This window comes from Otolemur garnettii, unplaced genomic scaffold (assembly GCF_000181295.1).
Source record: "Otolemur garnettii isolate 467f Iridium unplaced genomic scaffold, OtoGar3 scaffold00014, whole genome shotgun sequence".
Taxonomy (NCBI): domain Eukaryota; kingdom Metazoa; phylum Chordata; class Mammalia; order Primates; family Galagidae; genus Otolemur; species Otolemur garnettii.
In genome coordinates this window covers 2,361,040-2,379,745 of record NW_003852409.1, presented here as the reverse complement: position 1 = coordinate 2,379,745, position 18,706 = coordinate 2,361,040, and the positions used below count along the sequence as shown (strand labels likewise).

General features: G+C 36.1%; 1 protein-coding gene across 2 annotated transcripts in view; it reads right to left on the bottom strand.

The window, feature by feature from the left end:
* The window catches only part of NCBP1 (nuclear cap binding protein subunit 1), a 39,240-nt gene that overhangs the window by 19,453 nt on the left and 1,081 nt on the right, over positions 1-18,706 (bottom strand). Inside the window, exons 2-10 of one of the 2 annotated variants that reach the window (XM_003785156.3) lie at positions 12,809-12,897; positions 12,169-12,269; positions 9,804-9,960; positions 7,124-7,231; positions 6,663-6,784; positions 5,152-5,221; positions 3,957-4,172; positions 1,502-1,599; positions 720-783 (exon numbers count right to left, since the gene is read on the bottom strand). In XM_003785156.3, the coding sequence (XP_003785204.1) occupies positions 720-783; positions 1,502-1,599; positions 3,957-4,172; positions 5,152-5,221; positions 6,663-6,784; positions 7,124-7,231; positions 9,804-9,960; positions 12,169-12,269; positions 12,809-12,897 (1,025 nt within the window). The remainder of the gene's footprint in view (positions 1-719; positions 784-1,501; positions 1,600-3,956; positions 4,173-5,151; positions 5,222-6,662; positions 6,785-7,123; positions 7,232-9,803; positions 9,961-12,168; positions 12,270-12,808; positions 12,898-18,706) is intronic. The other variant, XM_023510523.1, reaches the window with a different exon arrangement.

The following is an 18,706-nucleotide window of genomic DNA, read 5'->3' as shown; positions in this document are numbered from 1 at the left end:
ATTTTTATTCTTCCTACTTCTAAACTGCTTGGTTCTTTTGATCTTTAACAATAAATGTTCACCTCAAACCCGTGTAATAGAAAATACACAGTAATATACTAGTCAGTGTATGTTACAGTGTATGTTAATATAATATGCAGTGCAACGGTTTGCAACCTGTGGGTCATGACCCCTTTGGGGGTCTAACAACCCTTTCACAGGGGTTAATTCATATGATTCATAACAGTAGCAAAAATTACAGTTATGAAGTAGCAATGGAAGTAATTTTGTGGTTGGGGATCACCACAACATAAGGAACTGTATTAAAGGGTTGTGGTATTAGAAAGGTTGAGAACGACTGATATAGTGTATACTAATTTAAGAGGCTGGATAAACATAGCCAAAAATACATTATCTGCCTAACAACATTTTAAGGTATCTAAGCCACTTATAAATTTGTTAAGTGGACAATGTAGTGACAAAGCTAGAGGTAACTTACATTATCCATGAATGAAGATATACTATATAAATAATTCATAGGCAATTCAAAAGTCCTTTTCTCTCTTTACTAACATGGCTAACAGAGCACCAAAACTGATAGCAATTTCCTCGCTCCTCTGTTAATTTTCAGTTCCTGACAAGTAGCAAGGAAAAAAAATAAATAGCCAAGAGTAGATTATACTTTAAAGTCAACAGAAAGATTCTAAAATTTAGAAACAATCTCCACATGGAATGCATACCTCAACTATGTGGTAGTTCAAGGGGATCTTGTTCTTCCCGGGATAGCTCACTAGCTGTGCAGCGCTATAAAAAGCATAATTTAAGTTTAATAAGTATGCAAAGAAATGAAAAATCAAGTAAGCATTTTTGAAAGCAGAGTGTTTAGATATAAAGAAAGAAAAATCTTTTCTGAAATGTTCTATATTTCAGTTATTTCACTTAATTATGGCATAAATTATTTTGTCTACCTGTAGGAAAATTTCTAACGTATCCAAAATTTCTTGAAAGATCAAAAGCAGCCCACTGATACTAAGGAAGCACATTCAGACCTATTATTAAAAACAGGTTTGAATCAGGTGGAACACTCCCCAAATACTACTATATCTTTTTCTACCTTAAAATCTGAACCAAAACCTTCCAAGCTCTAAGAAAATTTTATTAAACTCTTCCAAGGCTTGGGTATCTAAATTGTTAAAAGAGCAAAACCTTACTATTTATTTACTCCCATACATCTAAACCAAAAATAGCCTGCCATTCAAGTTCTCTAGAGCATATGTCAAATATCGCACAAAACCTCAGTATTACATGCGGATATAACAGGTACCATAACACACCCAGAAAAGTACTACTTGAGGATGAAGAGCCTCAAGAAAGTTAGTGATTCTAGAGATTGGTTTTAGTAAGACAGGGAAACAGGAGAATAGAAAGATTTTCTTATACTCTGAACAGGAATTTCAGTCCCACTGACTCACCAACATCACTGGTTTTTCTCCCCTCAAAAGTATCACAAAAAGAATCTTACCAGGTCTTCCTTTCCTTCCAATGAGACTTAATGATGCAGTGAAGATTCTCTTCTATTACAAATCTTTCCACTGAATGACTTCCTGGCATAACAGGACCCTGGCAAGAAAACAAAACAAAACTTATACACATACAATGGAGAAAACAGATTTCTTTCACTTATTCAACAAGTATTTGAGAGAATTTTATGTTCTAGGCACTGTATTAGGTGGTAAAAGTTAAGGGGATAAAAGTTCTGAAGTGTTAAAGTTCTGTATTTCAGCAAATTTCATTGTGTTCACTTACCTACAATAAAATCAGAGTGTCAGCTGGGGTATTTTTTCTACTATATCTGATGCCATGTCACCATTGCCCACTTTTCATATCTGTTCTTATGTGAAACAAACTAAGTAATTTTTGTATATTACAAGCTTATATTGCTTATTTTTTAAACCACAAGAATGGATTACTTTCATTAACAAATATGGAGAGAACATTTTATTCAAATACTATATAGATATAAAAAATCAAGTGTGCACTGAAAGATGTCCCTAAACATTAAGGTTAAGAAATAGTACCTGTATAATATTAATTTTCTTAATTAATTCATAGCAAATATGTCCAAAGAGCATATATTAAACCCTTAATGATGACTTTGGGAAGATTTTGCTTGAATTTTCTCTATCATTTTGAAGGTAACAAACATTTTATATATTTATACTTTTATGGTGAAGGATAGATAGGCACATTACAGAGGCATTATCAAACAAATGCTACATAAACAGTACAGAAGAAACAAATTTTGAGGTCCCATTCTAGTTTCCCCTGCATAATACTTAATTCCAAAGACTTTACCTGTCTTAAATGTAAACTAGATTCTCAGTTAAATATACCTTTGCAGACCATTACACAATTTTGAATAAATAGTATTTTATTACATATGAAATATAGAAAAGTAGGGGGCAAGTTGATAATTTGGCATATGGCAGTGATAAAACAGCAAATTCTGAAATAGATTACATGCATACTAAAGTCCCACTGCTCATAAACACTTTACCTCAGGGCAGAAAAACAGAAGATAGGAAAAAGAAACTCAAATTTCACCCTAGGTGGTAATACGGGTTATTATGCCAGGAGTTCTCAACTAAGAGCAATTTTGCCCATAAGGCGACATTTGGCAATCCCTGGAGACATTTTTGGTTGTCACAGCTGAGTCAAGGGAAGTGCTACTAGAAACTAGAGGGCAGAGACCAGGGAAGCTGGCCAAGCATCTTCCAATACACAGTACAGACCCCCACAGGGAAAAACGATCCACTCCCAAATGTCATTTGTGCTGCAGATGAGAAACCCTGTTCCATGCTGACTGGAATATACTGAGCAAAAGATACTGTACTTTAGTCAGGCAAGCTTCCATTCAGAATAATCTAGTAATCACTGGGCTTGCTGACTGGCTGTATAACAGAATCATAAAAGTGCAATGATAGAAAATAATTAATGCAAGTTATAATATAAATTTTAACACCAAATAATATTGAAATTATGTTTTCTTACATGTTAAAGTATAATGGGTGTCACAGTAAAGAATATATATATTTAAAAAAGATGAAGTCCACTTACACTGATCTTTTGAGTTTAATTAAAAGTACTTTTTAGTATTTGTTTTAAATAATCACACAATATGAATAGCAACAAGCTGTGCTGCCTAGAAAGAGATGGACAATCTCTAAATTTAGCTAACAGCCTTATTAACAACAGCTAAAATTGCTGGGCATTCATCATGTGTCAGGCACTATCCTGTGCATTTCACATGTGTTAACTCAATCCTTATAAGTAGATTATGAGATACTACTATTATTATTCCTTTAGGAAACTAAGGCTCCTAGAGGTAAATAACTCACCCAAGATCACGCAGCTAGTTTATGGCTAAACTAGGATTAAAACAAATTAATCTGGCTCTCAAACTTTCACTCTTAATCTGTACACTATACATGTCTCTCTAATCTATTTACACATGCCAGATATAATTTATTAATCAGTGATAACATTCACTGACTAAAAAGTTAACTTTATTGCCACTGACATTCTTAGATAAAAGACAACTTAAAATTAAAGCGTATCACAGGCATAATTTAAGCAAGACTAAACTGCAAGTATAATGTAACACAGGCCCTATTTAGGAAGTTGTTTTTTTTTCTTTTGAGACAGAGCCTCAAGCTGTCCCCCTGGGTAGAGTGCTGTGGCATCACAGCTCATAGCAACCTCCAACTCCTGGGCTCAAGCGAGTCTCCTGCCTCAGCCTGCCGAGTAGCTGGGACCACAGGCGCCTGCCACAACACCAGGCTATTTTTTGGTTGCAGCCATCATTGTTGTTTGGTGGCCCGGGCTGGATTTGAACCAGCCACCTTGGGTGTACATGGCTGGCGCCTTAGCCACTTGAGCCATAGGTGCCGAGCCAGGAAGTTTTATTAGTAACATACCTCAGGATCGTCTGTGTAATCAAACATTCTGAAGATGACCCTTGGCATTGGGTACACTGAATCTTCAGTGTGAGGAGGTGGTGTAAAAGGAGGCAGATTGTGCTGTAGTGCTTCACACAGGATGCTGTCAAAGGCAAGATAAGGTCTTAGGATGTGCCGTTCCTGCCAGCGATCCTTTTTCAATTTCTGAATCTGGGCCCACAGGCAATCTAAATACTGAAGACAGATTAATTTTTAATAAATAAAATAACATTTTGACTACACAAAATAAAAATTCACAAAGGCTACCAAAATAAGCTAATGTACAATTAAAAATGGTACAAAAGAGGGTGTTACGTTTTTATTTATTTGGTTAATTACGTAATTTTTTAATTAACAAATTGTATATTCATGGGTCATAGTTTTGTTACAATCCATCATGCCACACATTTATCATTTCTTTGTGTTGAAAATGTTCAATATCCTTCTGATACTTTAGCACCTGGCTGAAAAAATACATTTTTCTTACCTATAGTCATCCTATAGTATGGCACAGAACACTAGAACTTATTCCTCCCATCTGTATTGTTTAATTACTTATTTTATAAAACCTATCTGCTTGAAGCTGTTTCCTCTTCCATTCTTCAAATCAAACATTTAAATAAAAAATGTCAATGCTATGATAGCTAGAATCCTTCGGAACAAGAGGATGTTTCAATTACACTGGAATATTTATTAAAAATACACTGTGGATCGGGCATGTGGCTCACACCTATATTCCTAGCATTCTGGGAGGCTAAGGCTGAAGGACTGCTCAAGCAGTTTGGGAGTTCAAGACCAGCCTGAGCAAAAGCAAGACATCATCTCTACTAAAAACCAAAATAATTAGCTGGGCATGGTGACATGCACCTGTAGTCCTAGCGACTCAGGAGGCTGAGGCCGGAGGATCATTTGAGCCCAAGAGTTTGAGGTTGCTGTGAGCTATGATGACTCCACTGTATTGTACCTGGATGACAGAGTGAGACTTTTGCCTCACAAAAACCCAAAAGCAAAAACATGAGTACATTGTAAGCCTAGGACTATAAGGAGGTGGATCCCTGACATGAAATGTAGAAACATAGCTAAGATGTACAAATGAAACGGTTTGCTATGTTACAGAGATAAGAATCTACTCAAGAGCTGACTACGTGTATACAAGAGGCAGAAATCAATTTACCTCTTCTTGTGGATGTGGTTTATCAGCAGTCCATACCTGTAACATGGGCACATGAGTCTTTTGGCGTCTTCTAAAGATAAAAATGAAAGTCTAGATTTAGGTTTTTAAAAGTGTAAAAGAATGCTCAGTCAGTTTCATAATTAATATAGTGAAAATTAGAGCAATGAAATAATTTTTACCTATTAGACTGGCAGATATCAACTGTTTTGATAATGTACTCTGCATCGTCAAGGTGTAGGTAAAGATTCAGTCTCAAACATTGTTGGCAGAGAAGTTAATTGGTACAATCTTTTTGGAAGGCAATTTGACTAAATCTATCAAAATTAAAATTATTCAGAACCTTCAACCCAATAACGCCATTTCTAAGATTTCACATCCCCCATAAATACAGCATATTTCCACACACTACAAAGATGTATGCACACACACACACACACACAAAGATATTCTTTGAAACATTGTTAAAACAACAAAAGACTAGAAATAACCTAAATGTCTACCAACAGGGAACCAGTTAAAGAAATCATGGTACATTAAAACACTGAATACTATACAACTGTTAAAAAGAATGAGGTACAGCCTTATACTTTTATGCAATAAATTCAAGTTGCAGTAAGAAAAAAAGCAAGTGAAGAACACTGTGTACATTAGACTATCATCTGTACAAAAAAGAGAAAGGATATATGTGTGTATACACACACACACACACACAAAAGATTCTCAGACTTTTAGCTTTATTTATAACCAACCAAGTAGGTATTAACAGTTATCCAAAGAAGTACCTTAATACAAAATGAAACTTATAGTAAAATCAATCTACAAAAAACGTCAGGGACACATAACCATGACCATGCCACTGGGCAATCAAGCATAAGTTTACTAACAAGGCTTATTATTAGTATTACATCTACAAAGATAAAGCGAGTTTTTACATTGCCTTGGGAGACACGGACAATGGGAAGATACGGGACTATTTTAACTGAAATGTGTCATTATGTTGTATTACTTAAGAAGTATGGGCTAGGTAAGAGATTAAGAACTGTTATTTTAAGAGCTTGGTTTAGAATTAACTGACATGAAACAAATAAATATACAGTATGTACGAGGACAGCAGTTTTCCACCTGTGGAATATATTAATAGTACAGATGGCTAAATCTGCCTCCCAAATAGTCACTAAGTCTAGGGGTCAGGGTCCAAGCATTTTAAGTACCCAGGTAATTTGTGCCCATACAAATATTTGAGGAACTGTGGTATCACACTAGGGTGTTTTAAGAGGCTATGTTACCAACTCCCTCACACTGGCAAAGTAAGCAAACACATTTGGTGACTCTGAGGTCAGGGGAGCTACAACAGTAGAAGGAGAGCACTATACAAAACACCTTCAGGAACTCAGTTTCTTTTTGACAAACTTACAGTGTATCACCAATAGACAAAATGTATAACACATTCATTGTATCAGTAAGATACCCTTTACCTAAACAACAGAGAGTACTATGAGCTGTGCCCTTACTTAAGGTAGCTTTCAGTGTTGGCAAAGATGCGGTCCATCTCTGCATCTTTCTTTTCGTACAATTCCTTTCCAACCCAGGGCAAAGATGACAGAAATGCATACACATACCAGTCTCGTCGCACCTAAAGGATTTTTAAAAAGGTAAGTTTAAAACCAGCACCAATTAATTTTTCATTTTTACTTATTCTTGAATAAAATACTAAGAAAGCTATTTAATAAGATTTAAATAACACATCTGACTCATTCAGAGCATTTTCAGATATGCTAGTTCTAACCTTACTAGACACAACCATTTTAAGGTGGAAATGTCATAAGAACTCACCAGGATGCCAATTAACTTTTAGATACCAAGAAGTTATAGTATGATTATCTGCTATTATCTTTTGTTTATTGTTAAAGGGTTACCAGTAAAAAATTTGTGGTATTATATGGAGAGGATTCAGCATAAGGGGTTTTCTTACCTGAGGCACATCTTCTTCCTGAGTTACACTTACAAAATTTTCAAACATAGCTACCATTGATGGGGCGGCAATCACATGACAATTCACAAGATCAGATAAAAAGCGGACCTGTAGGGGCAAACAATTTCTACTATTAAATCCAAATGTCTTTTATAATAATTACAAAATAAGCAACCTTCTATGGTCTAAACAATGGGTCTGAAAAACTACAAGCTCACTTCCTAGTTTTTGTATAGCCTATGAACTAAGAGTAGTTTGTAGATTTTTTAATATTTGCCAAAAAAAGAATCAAAAGAATATTTTACAACACAAATTATATGAAATTCAAATTTCAGTGTCCTTAAGTAAACTTGTATTGGAACAGTCATGCTCATTCAGTTACATATTGGCTATGCTCCTTTTGTGCTACGACAGAGTTAACTAGCTGCGACAGACTGTGTTAAAAAAATACTGTTGAGGTTTTCATGCTACACTATATTAAAAACCCAGACTTTAAAATATTCTCGCTCCTTCAAACTATCATCTCCTATTCCATGTGTCTATGAATAATTTCCACTGAACTTATGCAGACAGAAACTATAGAACAGATAGTTATTTAGTGCCACTGCTAAGCACTATTAAAGTCACTGCCATAGAGGACTCAACACAAAGGGATGACTCCTACACTAAAAGGTAATATGAGTTCTCTAGGATCAGCAACAAAGGATGTAGGAGAAAATACCATAAAGGAGGTAACAACTGGCCTAGGTCATAAAGGATGAGAAAAGTAATTCTCATGTTGTGAGCAAGATGGGCTTTCTAGGCAGAGAGGTTTGAAAATAAAATACATTTAGGAATCAAGGAATTTTGATACTGCTGGAGGGTATATAGAAGTCAAGGATAGAGAAATAGATGGGGCAACCATAAAGGGTCAGATTAGAGTCTGAATTTTAATCCTACAGGCTGATGGGCATCCAAACCTTTTAATGTATTTAGTAAAAAACAATTTGATCACATATCTTCAACACATGCATATCTGTTTATAAAATACACTGGATCACTATCTATGTATTAAGTATTAGTAAGACTTACTTTCATTTCCACTTAACATAACAGTTCTAATATTTACTTCCTGCAATCCAAGGAATCATCTTGTGCAGCAGGCTTTTAAGACCACCTACCATAGACAATGGGAGGGAATTAAGATTTTTTGGGTGCAGTGGCTCATGCCTATAATCTCAGCACTGTGGGAGGCTGAGGAGAGAGAATTGCTTGAGCTCAGGAGTTTGAGACTTGCCTGAGTGAAAATGTGACCCTGACTCCCCCCTCAATGAGTGAAAATGTGACCCTGACTCCCCCCTCAATGAGTGAAAATGTGACCCTGACTCCCCCCTCAAATTGAAAAACCCAGCTGAGTGCTGCGGCGAGGGCCTGTAAGTAATCCCAGCAGCTTCCAGAGGCTGAGGCAGCAGATGCCCATAGCCTGATTCTGAGGTGGCAGTGACCTATGACGCCACTGCACTCTGCTCAGAGGCATAGGATGGGACTCTGTCTCAACAACAACAAAAAAGCAAAGAAATAAAAATAAAAAATAAGCAAGGAAATAAAAAAATTAAGGAATTAAATAGGAGCAGAGCCTATTTATACAAAGGCCACTCTGGTGCCACTGTGAAAGGCAGAAAATCTAGATGCAAGAAGATCAATATTGAGGCTGTTAAAGGCAAGAGAAAGAAGGCTTGAACTATGCTAGAGGCCCTAGAGACAGAAGGGACAGATTTGAGAAAACTTTAGGAGGTAGAATTAACAGAACTTGGGGATACATATGAAAAAGGGGGCAAAAGGAAGATAAATATTACCACAGCAAAACTTGAAGAGTCTACAATGTTACCCATTGTGCTGTTTGCAATGTTGTAAACAAACAAGGGCCAGAGTCTTGCCAAGCAGATTAAGCATACTGTATTGAGCATATTAAGCATAATAAGAGCCAGGATAGCTTCCTAAAACACATGAAGGAAAATGATCAGAAAAAGAAGGAAGCCAAAGAGAAAGGTACCTGGGTTCAACTGAACCACCAGCCTGCTCCACTCAGAGAAGCACATTTTGTGAGAACCAACGGAAAGGAGCCTGAACTCCTGGAACCCATTCCCTATGAATTCATGGCATAATAGGCGTTCAGTGTAGCATACAAGATAACCAAGAGAACCAGCTGAATAGAAGCATAAGGTGCGGGAACCCTGATGGCATAATAGGCATAGCAAGCTTTGTCACATTCAGTGGAAAGAAATTGGTGGAACCTTTTCCCTATGAATTCATGGCATAATAGGTATTAAAAATAAAAAGCTACTATAAAAAAAAAGTCACACTCAGCTTTCTAAATGGGCTACCCAGCATATAGTACATGAACTGGGGAAAGGACAGACGGAAAGGAAGTGTGAATAATGTATTAATTTAGGGACATCCAAGTAAGATATCTTAGGGCTATGTAGGTAGTATTTGGAATACAGGCCTGGAGCTCAAAAGAAAGGTTAAAGAGGAAACAGAGACTTGGAAGCATCATCAAAATAAAGGTGGGTTTACAAAGCTATGAGAGTGAATGATGAGTGTTTAAATTATTTGGTTATAGTTTACCTCCTCTGTCCATCCCAACTCTAGATCATAACATACCAAAAAGAGCCCCAAACAAATAAAAAAACAAACTTACCAAATATACAGCTTCATTGTAATTGTTTGCTTTCAGTGATTCTTTAAGTTGACGAATCATAGCTTCTACAAATTCTCCACCAAAGTTGTAATTTCTGGCATTGAGTAGTCCCACTAATGTTGTATAAATTGTCAACTTCTCAGGTAACAGACGTGCACTGATTGAGAACCCAATACAACAAGGAAATCCCAAAACAATGGTATAATGTTAAGTTGCTAAATTTTATGTAGAAAATTTTTATCATTTCATTAACTTTGGAACAGGATTACTTTTAGCTATGTCTTTAAAACTTCTTTAGAAAATGTACTGTCACTGAAAAGCTGTGGACGGTGGCCCTGTAATTTCCATTTTAATTTTCCATTTTGATTATGGTCAGTGAATCTAGGAATTAAGAAAGTTTAATTGTGAAGTTATCACACTGAAATAAACCTAACTAATACCAGACTAGTTTTTCTTCAGTTGTGTTTAGGGGAACTTAATAGCAGTTCTATTGAAAATGGTTTCCATGGTAAAACATCTCAGAAATGCTATGTGAAACAAGCTTCTTTAATGCAGAATCATTAAGGGGGGTGTGGGGGGTGGGAAGAAGACACATTCAGAGTTTCTAAACTTAGCTAACCAATTGTCATGGAACCAGACTTATACTTTGAGAAGTACTATTCTAGTTGCTTAGAAAAGATGGAGAATTAAAACCAGTTTCAACTAAGTTTCCACCAGTTAAATAATTCAAGTTTTACCACTGTACTCTGACATAAACTTTGATTATATTGCAGTCACTTACTGCAAGGGTGTTGATTTCATTAAAGTTACTTGAAAAGTATAGAAGATAACAATGATAAACTTTTAGAAAAAGAAAATGTTTCCTAATTAAGGCAAGTCTTTAGAAATTAGCTCAAAAAGAAAAGCAAGTAAGAATGCATGGTTAAGTAGAGGGATTCCCTTCTACTTTTCATGTTTTCCTAAGGGACCAAGCAGAATATTAAGGATACTCTAGGTCAGCGGTTCTCAACCTGTGGGTTGTGACTGATGAAAATACAACCTGCATATCAGATATTTATATTACGATTCATAACAGTAGCAAAATTAGCAATGAAATTAATGGTTGGGGGTCAAGTAGCAACGAAAATAATGGTTGGGGGTCACCACAACATGAGGAACCGTATTAAAGGTCGTAGCATTAGGAAGGTTGAGAACCACTGGTCTAGGTCTTATGAAAATACTTGTGTTGACAGTAACCATATTCCCTGAAGCCCTCTGAAAACCAAAAATTAAAAAGAACATTGCTAAGTAGTATCAGTGCAACCTTAAACAAACAAACATACCTTCTAACAAAGTTTAAGTATAAATGCTACTCCATTCTAATAAATGGTTTCAAAACAGAAGGTCTCTTGTGAATGATGATTGTAGCAAAAGTATTTTTCTCAGTAATTTCTCAGTCTAAGGATCTGACTTCCTGAATATTAACTAGATTTCTTTAAAAAATTATACAGCAAATAAAATGCACTTTAACTATGAGAGGTTCATATTAAAGCTATTGATAGTTTTGGTTTATGTGTACATTGTTAAATTTAAAAAATGAGCTGCAAGCACTAAAAAATTATTTTGAAGTAACTAAAATAACTTAAAACAAGTCATCTTCATAATTTAAAAATACTTCATAGATCTAATTTCACATGAACTACAAAGACCCCTGTTTGTAAAGTTGTAGCTGATTCTTTACAAGGCAAACAATTCAGAGTGGTCCACATCTATGTGAGAAACAACAAAGTCTAGAGTGCTATTTACACCGCTAGGAGAGATTGTTTCACAATTTCAAAGAGACACTCCTGCTTTAATTTCCTCACAAATTAAATGCTGCCCCCTGTTCCAGCTCACTTGACTCCGAGAAAGAATATGCCTATTAAATAGCTTTGAAAGTAGCTTCAGTCTTACAAGAAGAGCTATTATTACTTGAGGTATCAGTTTTCAAATTTGTTTGGTAGTACCAGTTTAAAAATGTAAGTTAAATTCTCATTAGTATAATGGTGAGTAAAAATATATATATACGTATGATTAAAAAAAGTTAGACTCTATTTTATACATTTTAATGTATATGCTTTAAAAAATGAGAAAATATCTACTTTCTCATTTAAAAAGTTGACTTAAATGATTCTAAGAAACCATATAAGAAAAATGCTCAATTTTAGTCCTATTTATTCCTAAGAAAAAGAGTTCACCAAAGGGCTAAAGGTAATTCCATTTGTATAGATGCCCTGATAGAAGGAAAGCCAATGACATCAAGAATACATCCTTTGAATATTTCCCAAAGCATTTAAGAGTAGATAATACATTATCACCTGGATCCATAAATCTTTTGCATACATACACTGTACAAAGAAGCCTCAAGATCTTGCTCTTGTAGTTAGGAAGATCAGCTTCTAAAACACCAGCTAAGCCTTCTAGGTTGCTCTCCAAAGAGCAGGCACTCTGTAGAGGACAACAAATTAAGTACATCAAGTACTTGGCAACTGGTGAACTAAATAAATAAAATTTCCAGATGATCATAAAAAGTTGAAGTCTTACATGTATAAGGAGCTATGACAGGCTTGATACAAATCAATTCAGACAGTTATTGTTCTTTGGAAATCCATGAAAAGACAATGAATGGATAGCAGAATATTAGAAATGGGATGACTCCATGGGCTCTATTCCATCTCTTACTAATTCACTTTTTGACTCTGGGAAAATTACCTCAAGTATCTAGGTCTGGTTTAATTCATTTATAAATTGAGCAGACTACTCTAGGTCCTTTCTAAGGTTCATCTTCCACGAATATTACTCATTACTAAAAACTGGCAATTATCTGCCTCCCAAGGGGTTCAACATGCATTCCGTTTGGGATATAGATACATGGTAACACAAGCTTTGCCTAGAAGATCATCAAGTTTTCAATGGGAGAAATTACCCAAAGCACAATCAACTATAACCCTTAACCCATTACAATCTATGCCTAATGTGCTGCATACCTTTTCTCCTACTTTGCATATTAAAGATTCTAAATGATCTTCAGTTTCATTTGCATCAGAGGTCTTTCTCCTTTTGTGAGGCTGTCCACCTATTTCAGCAATGTAAAAAAATTAACATTACATGATAATCTGTTAATAAATTTTATTTAACCTTTTTAGGCTATAATCTCTTTTCTACCAGGCCCTACCTTTTACACAGAGTAAAAGCTCTTCATGCATTTAGACTAAACAGACTAAGCTATATTAACCAACAGTCTCCATTTCCAGGGCTAGTACACACAATAACTCCAGGAGGCATTATTTACATTAAATTTTGTGTTAAGACTCCCCATGGATCTTTGTAATACAGTAGCCATGTTCATTTCTGTAGACAGGCTGAGACGCTGCCAAAAAAACACTAAGCATAACAGCAGTTAATAAAATACTCATGTACTGCTACGCCCATTCTTTTAACTTCTGTTGTTTACTGATCCTCAGCTGCTTATTCCTAAATCAGTTACTTCCAACAGTACTCATAAATCTTCTAAGGTAACTTAAAATAATGTAAATGATGAAATAAGGATGTAAAACCAAACTGAATGCTTTAAAAAGGTATGGTTAGAGAGAAAAGTAAGTTGTATTAGGTAGGAAGAAGAAAACTTTAAAAGATAGGAAAAGGGTGCATAAAACCTTAGGACTTCTTACTTGCCTTACAATGTCTAAACTCTTATCTCTATCAGGTACAGTGTAGGGGCACACCATGTGGGTGAAGGGCTCAGCTGCAACTTGGACTTTACCTAACAAATGCAAACAACATAACCTAACTGTATGTACTCTTATGTTAATCCGAAAGAAAGAAAATAAACTCTTAACTCTTCCATTAACAGTTTCAGTTCTGCTTACCAGGCAGTGCCAGGGTATACATTATCCCCCCAAATGAGAACTATAGTCAGCATACATATACTCAAAGAAAAGTCTTGAACACTGTATCAAATAATTGGTAGCAAAAAAGTACCTTTTGCCAGATGTGGTTGCTTGTGCCTGCAATCCCAGCTACTATGGAAAACCAAGGTAGAAGGACTGCTTGAGGCAGAAAGTTCAAAAAAAAGGTACCACATGTTTTATGATTCTTTGCTTTAACTGGCTCTTATTAACTGAATAATTACTGATACTGATTATTAAAAAAATGTTAATATGCTAAAAAAAGAGATGTTCCATTCTAAAATCATTATGAATCATCTCTTCTTTTGATTGAAGAATTCAAGTAGAATGAAGCTACAAATTAACGTCAAACACCAAGACTACTTTGTTCAGACCCTTGCTGTTGATGTTCTCTTATCATTTTCTTTAAAACCTTAACATATCTACCTTAAATCCTTTTGTGAAACAACACAAGGCTTTAAAACTTAAAATAATAGTGTTAAGTATGGAACCTGATGCTACTGCTAAACAATTTTGGCTAATCTAATATGATTCAACTTGCCACTTCCATCAATTGGATTATTAGGACAGCATATGGGCAAGGAAGCTAGATTACTGTGTTGGGAAATCTACAGCTAAATACAGAGTTACACAGTAGCAAGTTATATACAACCTTAATTGTCTTCAGACCTTAACAGCCAAAAGAACTTAACTATTTTTACAGGGTTCATAATCACTTACTTGCCTCTGGAACATTTGGCTTGAAATGTATGGCAATTCTCATAAAATACACCATCTGTCTACTCTAAGCTTGGGGTGTTAAATCTGCAATGACTGAAATGATCTTCAGATACCATATGAACTTAAGTTGAATAAAACCAATTTGTTATTATCCAGATAGGACCAAAGGGAGGTATTACAAAACATTACAGGGTAAAAGTACTTGATGCTTTAACTTCCTAAGCTCTTAAAATTCCTTTATCATTTGGCTAAATCAGTACTGAATTTTTAAGGGATGATGCCACAAAAAGAATACATGCATGTAACTTGACCCTAAGATACACTACTGGAGATATCTGCCTGTGTAACACTGTAGGCGTATGTGGCACAGTGACCTTGATTCTTAAATAGACAATGAACCTAAGTCACAGGATCCGTTAAGGTCCTTTCGCACAAAGGTATTTTACTTCCCAGGAGTTATTCATTGACAAAACTATGCATATTTGATGTAATTTATATAAGCTGTCAGCTAGGGCATTAAAATCGTCTTTTTCCAGAGCAGTGGTTCACACTGGGTATAAATTTTGCCCCCAGTGGCCCTTGGCAATCTCTGGAGTCATTTTATCCTTGCCACAACTCAGAGAGTGCAACCAGCGTCTAGTGGGAAGAAGCCAGGGATACTGCTAAATATTCCAAATTGGATAGGACATCTCCCAACCACAAATAATCATCTTATCTAAAATGTTGGTAGTGCCAATGCTAAGAAACCATATTTTAGAAAGCAGTACTGCCATAGACAGTAACAAGGTATCGATTGAACTTAGAAGAGAACTTGTGTGACAGCATAGGGAAGCAGATAAAATACCTTAACTAATAATAAAACTAGGGGAATTAGCTGAATGTTTTTATGCGTGCTGAAGAAAAGATACCTGAAGTAGTTCCCAAACCAAGAATAAATTTTGTACTAAAATGTTAACTATGTATGTGGCGCTACTTAGGAAGCTGAGGCAAGAGAATTGCTTAAGCCCAAAAGTTTGAGGGTGCTGTGAGCTATAACGCCACAGCACTCTACCCAGGGCAACATCTTGAGACTCTGTCTCAAAAAAAAAAAGAAAAAAAGTAACTATATAGAAGTTGCATACAGCTCACAGCAACCTCCAACTCCTGGGCTCAAGCAATTCTCCTGCCTCTGCCTCCCAAGAAGCTGGGACTACAGGCGCTTGCCACAACGCCTGGCTATTTTTTGGTTGCAGCCGTCATTGTTGTTTGGTGGCCAGGGCTGGATTTGAACCCACCAGCTCAGGTGTATGTGGCTGGCGCCTTAGCTGCTTGAGCCACAGGCGCAGAGCCAAGATCTTAAATTTATATAGATACACTGTACAACTTACAATCTTCTTTAGAACTAGAGGTATTTTAGACTCATAACTTAGAAAACAAAAACCCTGTAAAAGAAAAAAGTAATAAATCCCAAAAATATAAAATGGAAAAGTACCTTGATCCTGCAGATTTAAAACAGATGCCAATTATCACCTCTGAAACAAACTATACTCACAGAATAAAACCCCCTTCACTTCTATTCATTTATTTTTTTTCTCTACTTAAGTAAAAGATCAGTAAAAGACAGGACTTAATTCTAAGTAGCTTAAATAGAGCTAATATGGTTTCTGGCTAAGATTTTGAACAATCTTAGAATAAGAAAACATACTGAAGACCTACTACACACATATCTTAGAGTAACTAGAGAGTCAGGCGTGATGGCTCATGCCTGTTGTAACCCTAGCACTTTGGGAGGCTAAGACCAGAGGATTGCTTGAAGCCAGGAGTTTGAGAACAGCCTGCGCAACAAGGTGAGACCTCATTTCTATAAAAATAGACAAATCTGCTAAGCCTGGTGGCCCATGCCTGGAGTCCCAGCTACTTGGGAGGCTGAGGTAGGAGGACCCCTTGAGCCCAGGAGTTCCAGGTTGTAGACAACTATGATGATACTATTGTACTCTAGCGCAAGTGAGCAAAATCCTGTCTCCAAAAAAAAAAAAAATGAAAAGAAAAGAAAAGAAAAGAAAAGCTTCAGAGACATTTTTACAGAAAGTCCAAGAAACGAGTTAGATTTAGCATGGGACTAGTATCTATACATATGTATCATTTTCCATTTATGATTTCCCTTTCCTTGTCTATAAATTGACTACTACAAGAACTTCATTAGTATAGTCTCCTGACCCCATCTCCTTGAATTGTCTGATCTGCTCCAGACACACTGGCCTGCTTGCTGTTCAGTGAACTTGACAGGCTCTAGCCTTCAGGCCTTTGCATTCATAGTTCCCTTTGTTTAGACTGCTGCTTGTCCCCAACACAGCCAAATGGCTTGCTACCTTTATTTCCTGCAGGTCTTATATCAGATGCCCTTCTCACTGAGATCTTGACCAACTACATAAAATAGTAATGCCACCAGCCTGAGCAAGAGTGAGACCCTGTCTCTAAAAATAGCTGGGTGATGTAGTGGACCTGTAGTCTCAGCTACTCAGGAGGCTGAGGCAAGAAGGATCACTTGAGCCCAAGAGTTTGAGGTTGCTGTGAGCTATGACACCAGGATACATTACCAAGGGTGACAAAGTGAGACTCTGTTTCAAAAGAAAAAAAAAATTAGTAACTCCTCCCTGACATCATTCTCTAACCCCTTTATCTGATATTATGTTTCTCCATAGCACTTGTCACCTTGATACATTATATTTTGTTTTCTCCTCTCACCATTCTAGAAGGGAGACTCCATCTTTATAGTGTCTACTACTGTATTACAAGTATATAGGACAGAGCTGGGCACTGTTAAATATCTGTTGAATAAATGATTATATATAGTCAAGTACATGGAAAGTCAGGTCAGCTAGTGACTGGAAGAGCTGACAATAATCTAGAAATACTAGGTTCATCTATGTAATTTTTACTGTGATAATTTCTAGCTTATTTTAAAATAGCCTTCTCTAATACTTAAAGTTCAAATGATTCTTATTTTTTTTAAAATAGGAGATCCTTAACTAAAAAGAAAGCATCCGAAATATATGACTCAGATTACCATGTAGGCTAAACCCTAGCTGATTATTACCCAGATTGTGGCAATTTACAAAAGTCCCAGGCTTAGTGGGTTAACAAAGAGGAATTACATCTGCCTCGTGCCTACTAAATTAATCACCATAATAAACTTTGCTTAATAAATGCCTTATTTTACTAATTTGTCTTATTTACTCCGAGGTTCCTGCAGTGAGACTTAAATGGACAGTGATTTAGCCATCAGCTGGTATTAAAATGAAGCCAAATCTAAGAAAGTTAAGCAAAACTCCCAATAACCAAGCAAAAATTATTTTTCTATATATTTGCATTCCAATAATGGTGTTCTCCTCCCTTTAGAGATGCCCTAGAAGGGGGAAAAACAAAGCATACTATGAGCAAAGAAAAAGGGAAGAATAGATTCATATTTTCTAAAACCCCAAGGAATGACTCCAATGATAGTTTTTGATTAGTCAATCACAAAGCACACAAAACTGTATTTTCTGTACATTGTACAGGGGTTATACAAGAAGCCTCCTGTGTTAAATCAAAGCACGCAGTGTAGCTGCACCTATGCCACTGCTGGAGCCTGGGATTTGCTCTTGCTAGGGTCTGGGCACTGACAGCTGTGTTTCCATGCTAATTACACTAGGTCTCTAGACTCTTCCTTAGGTGTCAGATGAGAAGGCTGGAAGAGACTCTCTCAAGCCACACCCTAGCAGAAATCCAGTGTTTCACTGCTACAACTGAATTTGTAGTTGGGATTCTGTGCCATCCCTAACTGTCCCAACATTCAAAGAGAGAAAAAGGTGAGAGTAGAGAAAATTTACTCAATTAAAACTTTTGTTATGTTGTTTCTTACATTGTGGGCATCTGATAATGTTTATTACCTCGTAAGTGGTAATATAAAATAGAAACAACATCATCAGAGACTTTGGTCACATGTATTATTTCATTTAGCCCTCATAAAACCCAGAAGAGGTAAATATCATCATTTCTATATTACAGACTGAGGTTTAATAGGGTTATATAACCTGGGGAAGATCACTAAATAGTAGGGTCTGGTTTTGAAATTCAACCCTCTGGTTCCAAAGTTTTGCATTTTAACCACTATTATACTCTCTTTTCAAAGAGAAATACACTAAAATATTAATAGAATCTCTGTAAGTTTCTTGACTAGCTGCAATGCTCATGTGTAATGCAAGCATCTTTTTCTTGTTTAACCTAGCGAAATCATTC